General features: G+C 39.6%; 1 protein-coding gene across 10 annotated transcripts in view; it reads left to right on the forward strand.

Annotated features, from left to right (window-relative positions):
* Positions 1–14,026, forward strand: part of abcc3 (ATP-binding cassette, sub-family C (CFTR/MRP), member 3) — a 61,034-nt gene extending 47,008 nt beyond the window's left edge. For 2 of the 10 annotated variants that reach the window (XM_046068050.1, XM_046068052.1), the window contains 13 exons: positions 153–336; positions 450–558; positions 1,095–1,251; positions 2,179–2,386; positions 4,343–4,656; positions 7,855–8,054; positions 9,781–9,907; positions 11,154–11,255; positions 11,753–11,899; positions 11,982–12,140; positions 12,533–12,699; positions 12,806–13,000; positions 13,215–14,026. In XM_046068050.1, the coding sequence (XP_045924006.1) occupies positions 153–336; positions 450–558; positions 1,095–1,251; positions 2,179–2,386; positions 4,343–4,656; positions 7,855–8,054; positions 9,781–9,907; positions 11,154–11,255; positions 11,753–11,899; positions 11,982–12,140; positions 12,533–12,699; positions 12,806–13,000; positions 13,215–13,326 (2,181 nt within the window). In that variant the 3' untranslated portion in view covers positions 13,327–14,026. Of the gene's footprint in view, positions 1–152; positions 337–449; positions 559–1,094; positions 1,252–2,178; positions 2,387–2,933; positions 3,245–4,342; positions 4,657–7,854; positions 8,059–9,780; positions 9,908–11,153; positions 11,256–11,752; positions 11,900–11,981; positions 12,141–12,532; positions 12,700–12,805; positions 13,001–13,214 lie in introns of those variants that run through there. The other 8 variants (XM_046068051.1, XM_046068056.1, XM_046068057.1 and 5 more) reach the window with 8 other exon arrangements.
* Positions 14,027–20,194: the final 6,168 nt, after the last annotated feature.

Genomic DNA, 20,194 nt, shown 5'->3' on the forward strand with positions numbered 1-20,194 from the left:
TTTGGTCATAAGGTGACTCATTGCCTTTCACTGTACAGGTATTGATCATGCTTACTGTCCCGCAAAGTCACCCCCCAAAGGCTCTTTCCAAGCCATTAAAAAACCTGTTATATGTGTAGTTTGTATGATAACAAGGTTTCTTGTTGTTTTAGACACGGATTTTAGTGACACATGGCATCAGCTACCTGCCTCAGGTGGATAACATAATAGTGATGGTGGAGGGCAGGGTGTCGGAGATGGGCTCCCACCAGGAGCTGCTCAAACAGAACGGAGCCTTTGCAGAGTTTCTCAGGAACTACACCCTGGAGGACATCATAGAAGAGGATGAGACCACTGGTAGAGCGTCTCTTCCTCCACTCTTATGTTACATTTTATATCCTATCAGAATCTCATACTGTAGCTTCTTTGAAGAAAGCTGTATAACATACTGTTTTATAATACTTTAACAGAGAGCATAATCGAAGATGGCGAAATGTTTCCTGATGATGCCCTTAGCAACCACACGGACATGGTGGACAATGAGCCTGTGGTCAATGAAGCAAGGAGACAATTCATTAGGTAGAAGAAATGTTTTTTAGATTTTAGTTTATTTCGAACTAACTATAAGGCTAGATATTGTAATTAAATTTTTTCATACATTCCGCCCTTTTCTGTTAGATTAATGCAGTGGCTCTTAAATCTTTTCTGTCAGCCGAAATAAGGTCAACCACCCCCACTTCAGCAAAAGTGGATTTTATTTTTATTAATCATTAACATTGAAAAATAACAAAAGATTCAGGTTATCAAAATGGCCTTGCTTGCATCAGAGCCCTTTCTTTGGTTTTTGCCACAACAACAGATGCAATTGCAACTTTAGGTCTGCTTAGATCTCCATGCTCCAGGCAATGCGCCCCCCAGTTTGAGAACCGCTGGATTAATGAATAAAATTCAGAGTAGCCATTTCACTGAACAGCCACTGACTGGATAGTTTTAATTTGGGCATTTAACACAGATATAGGAGACATATTCTTGAGGGTTCTTCTGGTGGAATTTTTTGTAAATGCATCTTCCAAGTAAGTGCCACGCTTTGACATAATTCTTTTCTGTCCTTAAAGGCAGATCAGCATCATTTCAGCAGACGGAGAGAACCCCAGAACCCGTTCAGTGAGGAGACACGGCTGCAGCCAGAGGAAGCACTCAGAGTCACAAGAGAAGAAGAAACCACGTGAGCTGGAGAAACTCATCCAGGCAGAGATCGCGGAGACAGGCAGGGTCAGTCCATCAACCAAATATCTTTAACTGTCCATTTCTATCTCTTAGGCCTCTAGTTCGTTTTAAATTTTTGCAAGTTTAGTTTGCCACAGAGATAGAATCTGGTTCTAACACACTACAGAGATGGGTCTGTTTAAAATGTTAAACTGTGGTGGCTTGTCAGGAATAAGCTAGTCATGTCATACATTTTAATCAGAACTATTTTTTTTCCTATTTTCATTAATTTACTTCACTAATTATGTTATTACTGAGTTTGTAATGTAAGCAAATATCATATGTAAGCAAATATTCATCAGTCTTATCTATTATTTCAGGAGGCTTCTTTCTGCAGGTTGCAGAAAGAAGCCTGATTGTATAGAAGTCTATGAGAAAATGACCCTACTTCCCACTTGATGTATTACCTCAGTAGTGAGTTTATGGTCTCAATCGTTAGTTTCCTTTGGAGGAAAATAGATGATAAAGCATAGTATCCTTTAGGGCGTGGCTACCTTGTGGTTGATGCATATCCTTCAACCCTCTCATCCAAATACAGCCACTTATGGTTTGAAAAAACCAAGATGGTGACGGCTAACGTGCCAAACTGGAGGCTTCAAAACGGGAGTCCATAAACCAATGGGTGACATCACGGTGGCTGCATCCACTTCTGTAATATAGTCTATGCGAAATGTTCATAACATATTACTTCCCTTGTAAGCATTTCAAATCATAGATGCATCATGCTGCAGACAGATCCAATCACATTTACCTGAGTTACAGATTGCACCGAATTTGTACTTCTCTGTCATTATATCCACAAACAATAGACAGTTCCTCTCAATCTCTATCACTAAATACAATATCTCTATAATAAAAGCCTTTGTCATTGAGGCTTTTTGAGCTGACCTCGACCGAACTCAGTCTGTTAACTCTTCTATCATTGCTAACCAGGTGAAAACAAAGGTGTACCTGGAGTACGCCAAGGCGGTGGGAGCTCTGCTGTCAGTGTTTATCTGTTTCCTGTACGGCTGCCAGAACGCCGCTGCCATCGGAGCAAACATCTGGCTCAGCCAGTGGACCAATGACGCCTCAACAAATCAGACCAAGGAGAATGTTCATATGAGGGTGGGGGTGTACGCAGCGCTGGGCATTGCACAAGGTAAGAAACACTTAAGTATCACAGTAAGCTCTGAATGAAGCACTAGGTTAAAGTTAAACCTCATGCATTTATAGTTGTATATAAACAACTTAGTGGAAACTGTTTGGCAAAGAGGTACTGAAATTATTTTTCAATCTGAATAGCTTCTTTAACTATGCCGCTTCCACCCACACAGCTCATTGTTGCATTAAAAATTAACTGAATGTGTTCGCTTTGCAGCCAGTTAAAATGTTTTTATACTGTAAACTCACTGAAGAGATGATTTGTTCTAGAATCTGCAAAACACACACCCAAAGGCCCAGCATCACATCCGTGTAACAGTTACTATGCTCTGTTATTGTTTAGTGGTTGTGGTCATAGAGGATGTATAACATAATGTTTTCCTGCTATTCCTTTCACAGTGAACTGTTACCTTTGCATCTTAACATTCAGGACAGATGCTGCCTGTGTCTACTAGTAATCCCATTGCTTTCTCATTCCACAATAAAATCTTCCTCTCCGTTATCTTTTTTTCCCTCACTCCTGCTCTGGTTTAACCCCACCCCAGGTATCCTGGTCATGATCTCTTCCTTCACACTAGCCATGGGGAACATCGGTGCAGCCAAGAAGCTGCACAATAACCTGCTTGTCAACAAACTTCACACACCCCAGTCTTTCTTTGATACCACACCAATAGGACGCATCATCAACCGCTTCTCCAAGGACATCTACGTCATAGACGAGGCCCTTCCAGCCACTGTGCTCATGTTCCTGGGCACCTTCTTCGTTTCTCTCTCCACCATGATAGTTATCATTGCCACCACTCCCATCTTTGCCATTGTCATAGCACCCCTGGCTTTAATATACGTCTTTGTCCAGGTACTTGGGGAAATGTTGCTCATGTGCCAGATGATGCTATCTGTTCCTCTTTTCTTTCCAAAACTGTGACCCTCCCTCTTCCTGAAATGGCATTCTGCATGCATGTTTTTAACCTTCCAGTATGGTCTTTTGTCTCTCAGTACGCTGTGATGTTGTCCGTGATGAGCATCTGCCGTTGTGATTATCTCCTTTCTATCATAAATTCACTTTGCTCTCTTTGCAGCAAAAGCACTTCCTGTCCTGCCTGCCGGCTACTTCCACACCCTTCCACACACACACACACACACACACACACACAGACACACACTCATAAAGACATACTGTCATGTTGATCAATACAGTGGGGCCCAATATGCACACAGTATAATGTAATGTAATGTAAAACCTGATCTGTTTGGAACCTAAAGCAATGTTACTCAGTCTTTAGTGATCTATAACCTCCCTCTAGTGGTGGACCAATCTTAATACAACTAAACTACTTAATTCAGTGGATCCTTTTTGTAGGCTAGCTTTGTTTTAGTAATTGCACAAGTAACCTTTATGGACAATAGTGTGCGACATATGCATGTGGGTGAAATGTTTTGGGGGTTTAATGGATAAAACTGAGTTCTCAATTGAAATAGTAAAAGGGTAGTGTATGTATGTATGTAACAGATTATCTTTTAAGAAAATTTCTCACTTTTCTTCAATTTAAGCCCTTCAAAGGTATTGAGATATCTCAAACAGTATTTAAATATTTAATATTATTTTACGCAGTGCCAGCTATAAAAGACAATAATGACACTTCTTCATATCCGGACGCAAGACAACAACAAACCTTAAAAACGAGGCACAAAGACACAAAGAATATTAAAACACAAACCACAAGAAACATGATAATAGAAATGACTACAGAAAAGATGTATTTTAGGCAATTTTAACTTTGTCTTCTTTTCAGTCTCATTAAAAAAAAGAAGCCACAATCAAGTACTGAATGTGACTTTGTGAAAGCTGCACGGACGGTCATTAGACATTAGGAACGGCTCCTCATCCATTTAACGCAGGTGTTGTTGTGTTGTCACACTTGACCCCTCCCCTCCCCCTCCCCCCTTCTCACAGGTGTGCTGTTGTTGGTTAACTGCCTGTTGTGCCGGGCCTACAGTATGCTGCAGGCTGCCAAGCTCATGCACCACAACCTGCTTCAGGGGGTCCTGCGAGCTCCGCAGGCCTTCTTCGAGAGCACCCCCACTGGGCGTTTACTAAACCGCTTCAGCAAAGACATCGATACTATAGACTCCCACATCCCAGACAATATTGACATATGGATGCGCACTTTCTGGTACACACTGAATGTGCTGCTCATATGCTCTGCCCTCACCCCAATGTTCCTCATAGTCATAGTCCCATTAATGGTGTTCTATTGGTGGGTTCAGGTAAATAGGAAACAAGTCTGCTAACTTATTAATACAACATGCATGTCTGCGAGTGTTGTTGAATGTGTGTGCGAGGTAGACTTTTGCATTTGGTGTAAACGTTGATCACTGCTGTTCTAGTGCTGTAGGTGCAGTGTAGTTTGGTCTTTGCTAGTCCAGTAGTCATACAGTAGCTTAGGGGCTCGGTGCCCAGTCTGCAGTTTAAGACTGTGGAGGCTCTAGTCAGCAGCCCCACTTGGTTCAGTTGGTTACACCAATAATCTTTAAAGGTACTATGTGTAAGATTTGGCCCGACTGTTTAAAACATTCAAAAAATGAAATAACATGATCAACAGAAAGAAAGAGTCCTGTGGTGTAATACCCCTTGTAATTCTCAACCTCTCACTCCTCTGCTACCTTTTTGTCTGCTGACACCATTTGGCAGCACTCATGTTAAACTAAACAGAAAAGGCCGGGGTAGGTACAGCCGCAAGCAAATCTGTCAAGAAAACACACTATTATAAACAACATAAATGATATGATATAAATGATCTGATTCTGATAAATAATGGTAAATGTTATATAGCGCCTTTCTAGTCTTCCAACCACTCAAAACTCTTTATACTGCATATCACATTCACCCCTTTCACACACTGATGGCACAGCCTTTGGAAGCAATTTGGGGTTCAGTATTAAATTCAGTATTAATTAAAAAAAAATTAAATTACATACTTGTTCTACATATTTGTCAGCTGTGTCTAAACAGAGTGACAGAGAGGAGCTGTCACACTCAGGCAGGAGAGATCCTCTCCCCACAGATCATCACACAAGGCCATGGCCCTTTAACGTCATTGCTTCAGAAGAAGCGGCGGCCGCTTACACAGGAAGACCTAAAAGGCTTAATTCATTAGGTTATTACAAAGTTAAGCTCTAACGTTACATGTGATTAGAAAAGAGCAGAGGAGCAGAATCATTGAGGGAGTAGCGTGGCTGAGGGGTTGGAGGGGGAGAAGTGTTACCTCCTATTTGTTTGCAGCATGTGGCCAGGAATTACACATTTTACCTTTTAAGGTTATGCTATGAAACAAAACATGCAAAAGCTAAATTTGAATTCTGTTTTTTGGCTATTTGAAATTCTAGTTTGTTAATTTCCAGAGGCAGGGCTGCTCTGGAGGCAGACATAATCTCACTAGTCATACTGTATGTTTAGATTCATTGTACTAACTGAAAGAAGCTATCTATAGCAGGTCATATCCGGGTAAACTCTTTGTTTTCCACACAGTCTTTTTCTAACCATACTTGCTGATCTGCAAAGATCTTAAGTGCCAAGAGGGACCTCTTGGCCGGTCCTCGCATTGAGGTTTAATGAGGTTATCCCTGCCACAGGAGCAGCTCTGTCTGTCAGAGACTGTGTCGTCAGCGCCAGGTGAACTGAAGCTGAAGAACAGCAGTTGTTAATGTAGTGTGCGTGGTGTTCACATGACTGCAGTATAGATTATCTCTTTTTTTTAACTGATAACATTAATAAGGCAAATTCCAAATCAAAAATTATTGCTAGTGTTTTGTGGGATTTAGAGTAATGTGATTATAATATCTGATTTTGGCTGGTTGTGTTCATATAGTATTATGTTGAGATTCAGAGCTTGTAAGTGTAGGTAGTAAAAGTATTTTAAAGGCCATTTTACATTTGATAATACACAGTGTAGTGATCAAAACACACCGGACCTCGAGATGGCACTGTTTGGGATATTTTTGCTATTACATCTGGTTAAAGGGGTACTCCACCAATTTTACACTTGAAATTCTGTTTACTTGTCACAAGGAATACTAATCAGCCTGTTAAAACAGTTGTATAATGTCTTGTGTGGGGCTCTGGAAGGAGCTTTCCAAATTTTGTACAGAATGACTTGTAAAGAGTGATGGTTATCTCAGTTTGGGGCTTGAGACCTACATCTTCAACAGAAAGTTTGGAGTTTGAGAGGATCCTGTGTCTTTGGTGCTCGACACATTATACGGACTAAGGTGCCAGAAATCTCAGCCTCTTCTCCCTAGGTTTTTCCTTTTAGTTTTGTGATTCCCCCAACTTTACAGAAGTGAAATGCTAAATCGCTGGAGTAGCCCTTTAACCCCACTGGGTAGAGATAATGCAACGTTGGAAATCTGGCAAACCAAATTAGTTAAAGTTAAAGAATCAAACCGTTCATCAATCACTAAATCAGTAGAACATTTCATAAACAATAACCTCACAGGCTTCACAGTAAATCAGACAACAGAAGAACAAAAGAGATAAAAACACATTTAAACATCTTTTAAACATGTCCTAAACACACTTACACCAGTGAATGAGTTAAATTTAAAAAACAAACAGTCTTGACATAAAATCATCAGTCACGAGTCAATTATAAGATTGTACAGGTAATCATTGAAGTGGTTTTAGAGCAGAGATTCATGTGGTGGTCGCCTTTAACATTTTTACTACCTGGACCTCTAAATGATTCATATCAGCGGTACTAACACACACTCATGTTGTTCTCATGGCTTTGTCATGGCATCCGTCCTGCATGGCCTGCGTCTGTGCTGCATCATTTGTCTATAATCTTACTGTCGGAGGGTCTGCTTTTTCAATGATACGTGTCGAAATTCTGCAAATGAAAGCCAAACCGCTCACTATATCAATATGATATAGATACTAAGGAAAACTAAACTTTTAACATTTTCAAACTTTTTCTGTTTTTGTTAGACATACATTTGATTTTATTGTGTGATTAAAAAACAAAAGATCTGCAGTTGAACATTGCCAGTGCTTTAGCCCCTGCTGATAGCACACACTTTATTTACTGTACAAAAATAGACAAGTTATTACGCAACAATGATTGGTCTGTTTACATGCCGCGTAGAGAGTCAGACATTCCCGAGGTTAATGCAGGAGAGCTGATTTGCATGTAGTCTTTGAACTCACCTCCTCTGAGGAGCTTATGTAATGTTAGCTGGCATCCTATCAAATATTTTTAAATTGGAATATGAAATGAGCACTGCAGGTGTTTTGTTCACAAAGGCTTTCTTTATTGCTCTGCATGCGTGCGAGTGTGTGTGTGTGTGTGTGTGTGTGTGTGTGGGCTCGTCTGTGTGCATCGGAATTGTTTTTGAATATCTGACCATCTGTGACATCTTGTTCAGTTGTAATGTTGTGTTTGTTTCTCTCCCCCTCAACCCCTGTAGAGATTTTACGTTGCCACGTCTCGGCAGCTAAAGCGTCTGGAGTCAGTCAGCCGCTCTCCCATATACTCCCATTTCTCTGAGACTGTCACTGGCTCTAGTGTAATCCGAGCCTATGGCAGACACTCTACCTTTGTTCTGATGAGTGATAAGAGAGTGGATGACAACCAAAAGAGTTACTACCCTGGTATAGTGTCCAACAGGTAGGTGTCCTGTTTCAGCTCAGCAGAACAGCAGCTGTGTTCCTGTAACATTGAAAAGACTTGGTGGTGAGATGTTTAAGGCCTCTGGAGGAATAGTTTGACATTTTAAAAAATACATATATTATATACTTATATATATAATTCACTTTTTGCTGTGAGTTAGATGGAGAGATTGATAACATATCTGTACGGTAATTATAAAGCTACAGGGCAGCTGGTTAGCTGAGCTTGGCTTAGCACAAAGACGGGCAAACAGGGAAACAGCTAGCCTGGCTTTGTGCAAATATAACAATAGCCACCTACAAAAACTGAAGTGTGAAAATGACTATTTGCGGTTTGACGGGGTGGGGGTGTTATGTGGAGGGCTATTTCTTGTCCAGTCAGTCATTTTCTGGAGTTTCCGCTTTTTACCTGGCAATGTCATGGTGATGACAAGTCGCCAGGAAGACACTGTTTCCCGTCAAGAAATAGTGTGCCATATAACCCCCATAAACAACAGCTTTTCACTGTTACACTTCTTTAAGGTGTTTGTGGATGTTGAACAAATAATATATAACATGCTAAATAGTGAGCTTCAGAGGTGCTGTTAGTTAGATCATATAGAACGTCGTCTCAATCTTCTCATCAAACTTAAGCAAAATGTCAAACTATTTCTTTTAGACACTGAGTGTCGTTGTTGGTTTATCAAGGCCACTATCGGTATGGATGAGAAGCAACCAGATAATTAAATAAGGGCGTCAATGGTCATTTGGTGTTAATGAAAACTGCAAAACTGCCAAACAATATTACATTAAAGGTTAAAAGCCTCTCAACAGCGTTTTAAAAATCAGCCCTCCTTTTGAGGATTTTAGTCAAAATGTCAGCATCAATTCAGGTTTACATGACATCGCAAATTTGACTCCAGCTGGCTTTTATCAAAACACAAACGTGGCATAATTCAAAATGCAAATGAGTAGGAGCATTTTCATTTCATTACATTTGCGAAAATATCTTCATAGTTCAACCTCAAATAAAAAACCCTTGTTTGCACTTCCATGATGGTTCCTACCAAAAGATACCATGGGGGTAAGAGAGGCAAAAGACTGAATATTGGTGAGTCTAGCTTTCTCAGGACGAGGGGCCCACTTACTTTTTAGTGGATGGTGATACATTACACTCTTGCATTGTGCAGGCCTGCCATCAACAACTGTGTACTTTAGCCTATTAGGCTGGGGTTGGTAATCAAACAAACTCCATCACACCATCTCAGTAGGCCTGATCACAGACATTTTGACTGTTCATGACAGGAAAAGCACAAGTGTCACTGAAACCATTAACAAGTAAGCCATGCTACTGAGTCAGCTGGCACAATATCAGTGCCATGGAACTGGAAGAGTGAAATATAATACAGCCATGATTATTAGTTACACCTGTGTTTTTTCTGCAATGTCATATTAAAATAAATAAATAATAATTGATTAGCATGTAAAAGCAAACTAGTCGTTATTTTATTTGTGACATTCGTATGTAATCAGTGAGGTGTTTTCAATTCGCAATCAAAATGCCAACTGTGACAGCACTAATATAGGTGTGACCAGAAGTACAACATCCCTGAAAATAAGTTACTTGGTGCTATTTATCCTTTAGTTTAAAGTTTTTGCATATTTATACCCACAGCTGAGTTCCTCAGTTGTACATTAGGCTTGACTTCTTGTAACTGTAACCCTGCTGTAACACTGTCAAACAGGTGGCTCGGAGTGCGTATTGAGTTTATTGGGAACTGCATCGTGTTGTTTGCTGCTCTGTTTGCTGTGACTGGAAAGGAGAGTCTGAACCCCGGCCTTGTGGGTCTGTCAGTGTCCTACGCTTTACAGGTATGGTGCAATGTATCTACTGTAAAATGATCAATCTGTAGCGTTTAACTGTGTATAAAAGATATGACGTAAATCAGCAGCTGAGCTTAGTTTTGTTTATAAGTCCTAGCATAGATAGTAAGTTATGTCAATATATTTTTAGATAAGTGTGTGTTACCAGTAATTACTTATATTTTAAAATGCTTAGGATTGAGTCAGTTATACCCACGTTCTTCTTTATGTTGACATTAAAAATAAATTATAATTTAATAACTTAGTGTTTTTCACTTTGCTGCAGTAATCATATTTTTTAATATTAGCAATGGGTAACGTCACTATGGCTAATGTAACATGGGTCACTCATTCATTATGACCAACTCGCAGAGAACTAGCACACAGTTCTTCAGTTTAACTCAGTATAAGGAGTCTTTTAGCCTCTCTTTCAGTAGCTCATTGTAGCAGCTGCAAACTCCACTCTCCTAAACCTCATTTCTTACAGCAAGCAGCTTTGATAAACACATTGTGCACTACAAGCCCACCACCAAACAACAGACAAACTTAGTTACTAGCTGGTGAACATTGTGCAGTTAAAGAACCAGATATTTTTCATAGGAGACCAAAAAGAAGTAAAAGGAGACTAACATTCGCCATGTCTCCAGAAACATGACTCCAAATGAATGCAATTGTAGCTATTCACAATATCAACTTTGTCACTGTTTTATGCCATTTTATAGATCAAACCACTAGTCAAGAAAATAATCGTTGAAAATGGTCATTGAAAATAATTGTTAGTTTCAGCCCTAACCTACTGAACCCTAACAGGTAGCATATGCTCAGGGTGAAATGGCTATAAAATACATTGGTTATTCTTAACCAACCTCCACAGCCTTGTTACAGATGAACTCATATACCCCTTCATGGACGCCACCCAACATGTTCCAAGTGTGTTCATTTGATCAGCAGAAAAATTACTAGATTTTATTTAACACCATTAATTATAAAAGTGGACATTGTTATGAAACTATTTTTTTCATACAATTGAATTGTTACCATTTTTCTGGTCAGGCTTGTATTTGTACTACTACACAGTAGAATGACAGAAGTTTTAACCATATTCATAATGTTTATTTTTTCAAATTAGTTAAGCTACTCCACAGTCTTTCCACATATCTCCAGGCAACAGCAGAAGTACCTACTGAAGATCACTGAAATACATTACATCGCTTTGAAAAACCTTTTAAACAACACTCTAATATTGTTTTTGTAGGTGACTATGTCTCTGAACTGGATGGTGCGGATGTCTTCAGATCTGGAGAGCAACATAGTAGCAGTGGAGAGAGTGAAGGAGTACTCTGAGACCAAGCCAGAGGTGCGTGCGTGCGTGCGTGCGTGCATGCGTGTGTGAGATAGCTGAAGTTGGACGGTGCATTCATTTGCTATCAAAAGTAAAATAGCGTTGGCTTTGTGCTGCAGTTAAAAAGTAGGAATTTACCCACATTCCACAAAACTGTGCTGCTGCCAAGACATGTTCTCAAACAACACAGGACCTATAAACCATAACTAGATCCAGAAATGGTACCTGGTGCCAACAAGGCCCCCTCTGTTGCCAAAGACAAACAGGGCATTGTACTGTACACAGTGTACTTTTTCAGTAGCCATTGCAGTATGTGCCCCTTCTATAGCTGGTATAGCTGTTAGTGAAATCCTTTATTTGAAGCATCCAGTGTCTCCCAGAGGTGAAATAAATGTTTGGCAGCTCTGAGTGTTTTTAGAGTGATAAACAAATCAGTTCTGCTGAAAGCCAAGCGAGCTAATGACTTGTTCAGAAAGTTTTCCTAGTCAGAAATGCTGCGTTTGTGTTCACAGGCCCCCTGGGAGGTGGAGGACAAGAAGCCCCCACCCGAATGGCCCATGGAGGGGAACGTGGAGTTCCGCGACTACAGCGTTCGGTACAGAGAGGGACTGGACCTCGTCCTAAAGAAACTCTCACTGAGCGTCAAAGGAGGAGAGAAGGTGGGGAGAGTGCGATGAGGCCATCCACAAGTAATAATGGATCAAGAGGGTGGCTTCACTAATCACAGCTCTGTATGTACAGATTGGTATCGTTGGTCGCACAGGGGCCGGCAAGTCCTCCATGACGCTCTGCCTCTTCCGATTGCTGGAAGCTGCAGCAGGAGAGATCACCATTGATGAGGTGAAGATATCTGAGATCGGCCTGCACGACCTGAGGTCCCAACTCACCATCATACCACAGGTACACAACACATTCACACACAGATTCCTCACAAGACGAGGGATAGAAAAAGCCTTTGACAGATATCAAATTCTGAAGGCCAATTGCTTTTGACCTGGAGCTTCTGATAGCAATATTTTGTGCTGTTAATCTTTATCACAGTATTATCACATACTGTATTTCTTGGCAGGGTTAAAGCAGCGTTTCTGAAATAGCATTCAGGCAGCAGTTGTCTATTTCTCTCAGACTCGAGCAAATGAAATATGAATGGAAAATTTTACTGCTGACATATTTCAGTTAAATATAAAATGTAAATGTTTTTTTTATCAGCAGCTTATATCCCCATAATATATTGTTTCTGCTTTTAAAGGATTTGTTTGATGTTTTGGTTAATTTGTCTTTTTCTGCTACAGGAGCCTGTGCTGTTCTCAGGCACGCTGAGGATGAACCTGGACCCCTTTGAGAGGTACAGTGATGATGAGCTGTGGAAAGCTCTGGAACATTCTCACCTCCACAGGTTTGTCAGCAACCAGCCGGCAAAACTGGACCTGGAGTGTTCAGAGGGTGGAGAGAACCTCAGGTAGGCTCACAGGAAAAAGACCCAGTAAAGCAGCGTTTGAGTGAATAGTTGTCGTCGGTAGAGTAGTCTACTCTGCTTCATGTATTGCGTGCTGTTGGATCTACAGTGTTGGCCAGAGGCAGCTGGTGTGTTTGGCTCGTGCTCTCCTGAGGAAGACGAGGATCCTCATCCTGGATGAAGCTACAGCTGCGATCGACCTGGAGACAGATGATCTCATCCAGTCCACCATTCGGACTCAGTTTGAAGACTGCACCGTCTTTACCATCGCTCACAGACTCAACACAATCCTGGATTACACAAGGTTCAATATATATCTATTAATACTTGCTTTAAAGGAAACATCCAAATTCATGGCCCTGCCAATGATGCATTGAATTTAATGAAATGCAACATGGTAGTATGAAGGTGGAATTTCCCTTCAAATGCATCGATCTACATGCATTTAGCCATTATAGCATTGTTATGAAAACTATGCAGACTGTAAATGAATCATTCTCTTGTCTCTGTTCTTGCAGAGTGCTGGTGTTGGACAAGGGACAGGTAGCAGAGTTTGACACTCCTTCAAACCTCTTATCAAAGAGAGGAATATTCTACGGCATGGCCAAAGATGCAGGACTGACACAGTAGAACCGCCTTTTGTCCCAATGTTACAAACCAGGGTTGAGGATCAGCTCAGCTCAGTCGGAATTTCAAACCTGGCAGTGGAACTGAAGAGTACCTCTTTTTCAGGGCACTTACTGCTGGTTTTCAATTAAGCATGAACTCCTTTGCACACTTAGATCAATTAGCAGTTGCAAACAGTTGTGTTTGTCTGAACCCACATCAGGCTATTTACGTACTCTTCTGTGATTGTTTTAAGTTTCTGGCAATGACTGAATTGTTCTGGGTTGCAATCAATGGCCCTTTGGGATCAAAAGAGGAAAAATACAAGCCATATGTGTAACTTCTAGTTGATTCAAGTGTGCTCTTTAGTGCCTTCTGCCAGTGGGATGAAGAAAGCCAGTGAATGTATAATTTTCTAATCGGCTATCTGCTGCTCAACAAACATCAACAACAAAGGAGGAACTTTTTTATTTTATTTTTTCTACAAAGAAAAATACTGTGCCACTGTACTTTCCTCATTAGAAAAAAACATACACTTTTGTGATAAACCCACCTATTTTTGTACTGTATCATTATTTAAGCTACTTTTTAAAGAATTGTCTCATGTAGGGAAGTTTGCAGTTAAATATGTGATTCTTTTGTGAACCAAATCTATAAAAACTTGAATTCTGTACCACCAAAATATGAAATGTAATAATGCCTTTATTAAAAAAAGGAAGACCAATCCATGTGTGCTGTCTTGAAATTAGCCATTGTAAGAAGTAATAGATTTGTTAATGCCATGATTTTACATGGACAGTTTAGTAGTCACTAGAAGTAACTTGCAGTCTGTGAAAAGAGTTGTATTAGGTCTTCAGGGTTGTAGACCCCTGGGTGTAGAGACTAAACATTCTTAACAGAAAGTCTTTTTTACGAAGTCGGGGGCAAGACATTTAGGCTGACTTTACGTGATGTCGGTAGAATGAGAAGAACATATTTGGAGCAGAACTGAATCTAGATTCAAACAGCGGTGGAAGAAGTGTTCAGAGCCTTGAACTAGAAGTAGTAATATCCCACTAAAAATAAAATATAAAAAGTCCATCATTCAAAGTGAAAGCACTTAACTAGTATGTAAATGTACTTGTAAAAGTAGTCATCCAAAAGATGGTTTATTTGAAGGTGTATTTTTCTTCCAAACCTCATTTTCGTAAAACAAGTGAAAATATTGGCTGTTGCAGTAAAAACAAGGGAATGCTAGAATTTTGAAACATTACATTTTAGAAAATTCATTGGCATTTAAAAAAGGTTGGAATATTCTTACAGCACTTGCAAATTTGGTCACTAAAAAAAAAACTAAATAAGACATAAGGGACCTAGGTGATGACTGAAATTGCTCAGTAAACCGATTCTGTGCACTGAAAAATGCATCGTATTATACAAACTGTTCATATGTTTGAGTAAAATCTTACCATGCAAAATAACTTCAGGTGAAAATACTCAAGAGAAGCTATAAACTTGCATTTTAGGAAATGTAGAATCCAACATTTTTGATGGTTAACTAGGGATTAATAATTATTTTATAACTGCTTTATTTTAATTATTATTTGTCTCTCATAGGTCTCCCAGTTTTCTAGAGCTCCGGCACTAAATCACTTATGTACTCCTTTAAATTTGAAAAATCACAGCCCACTCACTAATATTTAAACTCCAGCTATTCAAATCTTATGTATTAGTGATCCGATTTAAAGAGTAGAATGCACATAACCAAAGACCAGTGGTGACCTCCAAGTCGATCAGCATCTCATTTAGTGCTAACAACTATTTAAATGCAGTATAATAGAATTTTTAATATTTATTTTATAGAATATCCCTTTGCTTTTAGGTCAAAAGTCCCTTTTCTTAAGAGGGATTAAATGCACTCAATTTCCACTTCGTTAGGTACACCTAGCAAACACAGGGCTGTTTTATGTGTGCGCACTGGCAGCTTAAATCTGCATTGCTCAACGTAAATATGGTGGGGGAAATATTAGGGACACCTCTTATGTATGTAAAACACTGCAGCCTCCAAAATGACCATTAAGTTGAATTAACATCTGTCTCACCTTCATTCAGATAGGATTCATTAGTTTTCCCAATAAACGGAGTGGATATTTAACTGTAGACCTCACATAAAAATTCGGTCCTGGTGAGCTGAGCTGGCGAAATGTAAGAAAAAGAATCTGTAAATGAGGATGTAATTATTCCAGTCATCCACTAGAGTGTGCTGACAGTCAATCAGGCATCCACTAGAAACCCTCTCCAGTACCTTCACTAAAACCTTGTCGCAGTATCTCCAGCACCCAATCTAAACTTGAGTACCTCAGAAGAAGAAGACCTGTTAAAACCCAGCAGAATATTACTGCAGTGTCAGTAATATCCATCCATGGAGCTTAGCACACACATACATGACACTGCTCTGTCTAAACACCAGATGAGGAAGTTTTCCATGGGCAATGTCAAACTAAAATTAATTGAATTGAGCTTGTTCAGACAAACAGATGAACAAGATTTCAGGATGTTGTTGTTGTCTGCTCAGTGGATTTTTGGGAACGATGTGGACGTGAGAAATCAGATGTTTCCTGCTCTCAGGATTGATTGGGGATTGAGCGGTTTACTAGTACTCTGATCCAATGGAAACACACACACAGCACTGAGAAGACGAGTTCACCTCAGATCCTTCACAGCAAGATGTCTCTTGCCCCACACAGATGCACACCGTGTGCTGGTGCTTTACAGAGAAGCTGCGGTTAGCATTTCTCAATGTCTGCCTCCAATTACTGCCGACACACACTGTCTCTGTCTCTCCAACTTGCCAAAACTGACAGATGCTGATGGCCCGGGATGAATGAGTGCTCGCTGCCAGATTGCTTAGTAATATCCCTGCCTATGGGCAAAGCTACATGAAATGGCAGGGAGGCTTGTCTGCTGACTTGCCCCATCAGTTTGTGCTGCAGGCACAGGAACCAGAAGTGAGAAGATTGAAAACAACTTCAGCAAAGTGGTGACAAAAGCTCCTTGTTTTTCTTTCCACACTCTTATGTTCTGTTACTATATTTGGACCACACACATTTGTCTAAAAAGGTTAAAGGAATACTTTGTGGGAAATACAGTATTAGCCCTTGATGAGAGTTCAATTGGAATATTGATAGCCAGCAGCCAGATTAGCTTAGCTTAGCATAAAGACTTGAAACAGAGGGAAAAGGCTAGCCTGGTTCTGTCCAAACTTTAACAAAATATGTCTAGCAGAACCTCTAACGTGTTATATTTGTATGTTTGTTTAAATTCTATTCTCAGCTTCAGGAAGAGCCAGGTCAGCTGTCTCCCCTTGTCACCACATGTTGTGCTAAGCTAAGCTAATCGGTTGCTGGCTCATATATGCGAGTGGTATCAATCCTTTCATCTAACTCTTGACAAGAAAGCGAATAAGCAAATAATTTCCCAAAATGTCAAAGTATTCTTCAAGTTTCAAATTTATGTGGCAGATGTGGAAAACCGCTGGCATATTAACAACTGCAAATGGTGAATTTCTCATTCATGGCACAAACAGACAAAATTAGAAACCTTACATTTTTGTTCACAATATAGAACACGTTGAAGTTTATTTTAAAAAATTTAAATGGTTCAAGGAATAGTTATCTGATAAGGTTACAGCCAGCTGCTAGTTAACACGTTACATCTACAGCGTTATGCAGGGGATGTGGTGAGTAAATCAGTGAGCTTTAAAGGTGCTAGACAGATTTTTTATCTTTGGACAGGGCCAGGCCAGCTGATTCCCCCTGTTTCCAGGCTCCCTGCTCCAAGCTAACCGGCTGCTGGCAGTGGCTTAATGTTTAGAGGACAGACATTAAGGGGTATCGGTCTCCGCAGCTCGCTAATTAACACATTATGTCATTTTTGTTTTTATCCTTTAAAAACCCTAAACTGTAAAAATAAATAAATGAATAAAAATAACAAGTTGCAATTTCACATGGGTGAAATGTGCCAGACTAATTATTGGGTGGGAGCAGTGACTTCCTGAAGCTGAAGTCTTCCTGAAGCTAGCCTAGCTGTTTCCCCCTGTTTCCAGTCTTAATGCTAAGCTAAGCTAAACGCCTGCTGGCTGTAGCTTTATATTCAGCAGACAGATTAGAGAGTGGTATCAATCTTCTCATTTAACTCGTGGCAAGCAAATAAATGTTGAACTATTCCTGTAGCTTTTCATATTTTTGTCTCGTGTCCTGCCTCAGTGTTGTGCATAAATCCATTTTTTGTTTCTGCATGCTGAGTGAATTTGTGTCTTTTGGTTTTCTTTCTCAGTTTTTTGTTTTGTGAATATTTGGTGTGTGTGCTGTACCGTACTACACATACGTACATTAAGCTCATTATCAGGTGCTTAATAGTCTAATGTCAGCTGCGCTTGTGGAGCTGTTTTGTTTAACTCACTAAGGTCTGTAAACTTGCAACTTACACTGATCTTATATCTTATCTAAATTGTGTTTAAATGTGGAGTTTCATTTTCCGAATTACACAGAAATCAGGCTAAGGAACGTTTCTAGTAGCTGTTGCTTTTACTGAAGCTTGAATCCTCAAATAACCTCTCGCCTGAGGGCATGCCATTGGGTAATTTCGGGCTTTTCAGGCTTCCCTATTATTTAATTCCACGAAATGTTTTCCTGACTGAAAAAGAATAAGCCTATCATTTCCTACGTATTTGTAGCCCCGAGATGTATCCGTCCACACTGGGTTTGACAGTTTATTAATTCCGCCTCCATATGAAACGTGTCATTTGTACATGACAGGTTCAGACTGTGTGAGGGCCGTATAAGGTGAGCCGCCTTCTGCATATCCCCGGGGAAGTGATGGGATATGTTTTCTCTCATTTCAGCAATAAGCTTGAAGTAGTATCTAATGAAAAGTTTGCATACATCGGATGAGATTTTTACAGTCAGGTTGTGCAGACAGTGATACAGATGAGAGAACTAGAAGAATGTTAGGTTTGAAGTCAGTTCATAAATCACAGGAAAGCCCCAGACATATAGTAGTAAATAGTAAATTCTTGGTCAAATAAGCTGATATAGTTAATTATACATGCAGAATTTGTGCAGTTGTTTGTCATGGAGCATATGCGTATATAATCCTTCTTACAGGATTGAGACCTACAGCCCTGGAAGCTCGGCAAGCTTGAGATAAACAGACTTTATTTATTTGCTTGTCAGGCACACACACACATACACTAAAATCACCATGTCTGCATCGAGAACAAATAATCTCCCGCACAAACACTTAGACACAGCAGGAGTCCACAGTTATTGCACTGGAAGGCGGGCTAATAGCTCCCCTGTCCTCAGCTGAACTGTGGAGGAAACCAGTCCAAGTAGTTTACACAGGAAAGGAATGAGCAGAGCAAATTATAATAACACCTTCATTCATTAAATGCTCTGCCATGCAGCCGTGCAGCACATCACCTGATTTTCAAAGTCTGTTTTTATTTTTTTGTATAAAATTACACTGTCCTCATCTCACCTCTCCTGGCCTGCGAGTCAGATTGGAAAAGGGGTGTATTCAAAGCTAGTTGTGTTTTCTATTTTAAGTCCTAGGTATGAAGCCAAACTCATAAATGAAAACTTGGGAGCGCTGGGTGATAACCTGTTATAATGTTGCAATTACGCTTTTCTTGTCAATATAATGTTCTACTGTTTTTTTTCTGGAACTTGTGCATCTTGAGAATGAGTCTGAAAAGTTTCCATAAATCCACACAAAGTGGTTGTATTGACTAATCCTGTGTACAAAGACATGCTTTGTAGAATGTAGAGCATGTATACTGTAAGTTTTAAGTCCACGGCTGAATGTTGGCAAAAGAATGGAAATTGCTGTGCAGCGGCAGTCACGTATCACAGGTCATGTGTAGTCACTGTTGAGAAAGGAGAAACAATTAATTAACTCTAAACATTTACTGTATATGTACATTTGTTTATTTAGTCAGACTTTTAATTAACAGTACTTCAAATATTTTACACAGTACAGCAAGTATTTTAGTTAGATTTAATTTGATTAGATTTATTTTTACAATGCACCAAACTTAGGAGAATAAATGTATTTGTATTTATTTATTTGAACATTTTTCATTTTATATTATCATGTCAAACTTAAACAAAATATTTGTGCATTAGGTATTGTTGATCACAGCTTTCTTTCTTTATGACTAATCAGTTAGAGACCATGAATGTGAAAGAGTTTCACTGACAATATTATAATGTGAAATAAGTTATTACATTCTAATATAAGGAGAAAACATTAATCCAATGTTTGTTAAGCACTCAAACTTTTTATCTGTATAATAAAAGAGATCAAATCTAAATAGAATTTCTCCACAAAACTTGGTAAAGAGCACCTACAGAGGCTGATCCTGGAACCCTTGAAGTGTTTATTACTGGCATATTTTGTTGCAGCAAAAACAGATGTTTTTTAATTATGAGAATCAAACATTTAAGGAAATCATCTCTATTATTACTGAAAAGTGTCTATTCTTTCAACAGGTAAGTCAAGATAAAATTGAGTTACATATTTGCAAATCAAAAATAAGAGTAGTGTGCTGTCATAGTCAGTATATAGCTTATTAAAACCAAAGTACAATTAATGTGTGCAGGCGTACTGCATCATTTGTAATTATTGCAACTAGAAAGCAAAAGCATACAGTGCAGCACATAGGCTGTTGAATTCTATGTGTGTTAGCTGAACATGTGGTTTTAGTTTGTACGATCGTTAAATAATATGTCTAAGTTACAAATTGCCTTTGTGTCTCTTCTCTCCGTGCGTCCTCACGCACAGTGCGCTCTGGCGCCGCTGGAACCCGCAAAGGGTTAAACGGGGTTACCAGCAATCCTTTTAACAGGCA

Source organism: Micropterus dolomieu, linkage group LG14, assembly GCF_021292245.1.
Source record: "Micropterus dolomieu isolate WLL.071019.BEF.003 ecotype Adirondacks linkage group LG14, ASM2129224v1, whole genome shotgun sequence".
Taxonomy (NCBI): Eukaryota; Metazoa; Chordata; class Actinopteri; order Centrarchiformes; family Centrarchidae; genus Micropterus; species Micropterus dolomieu.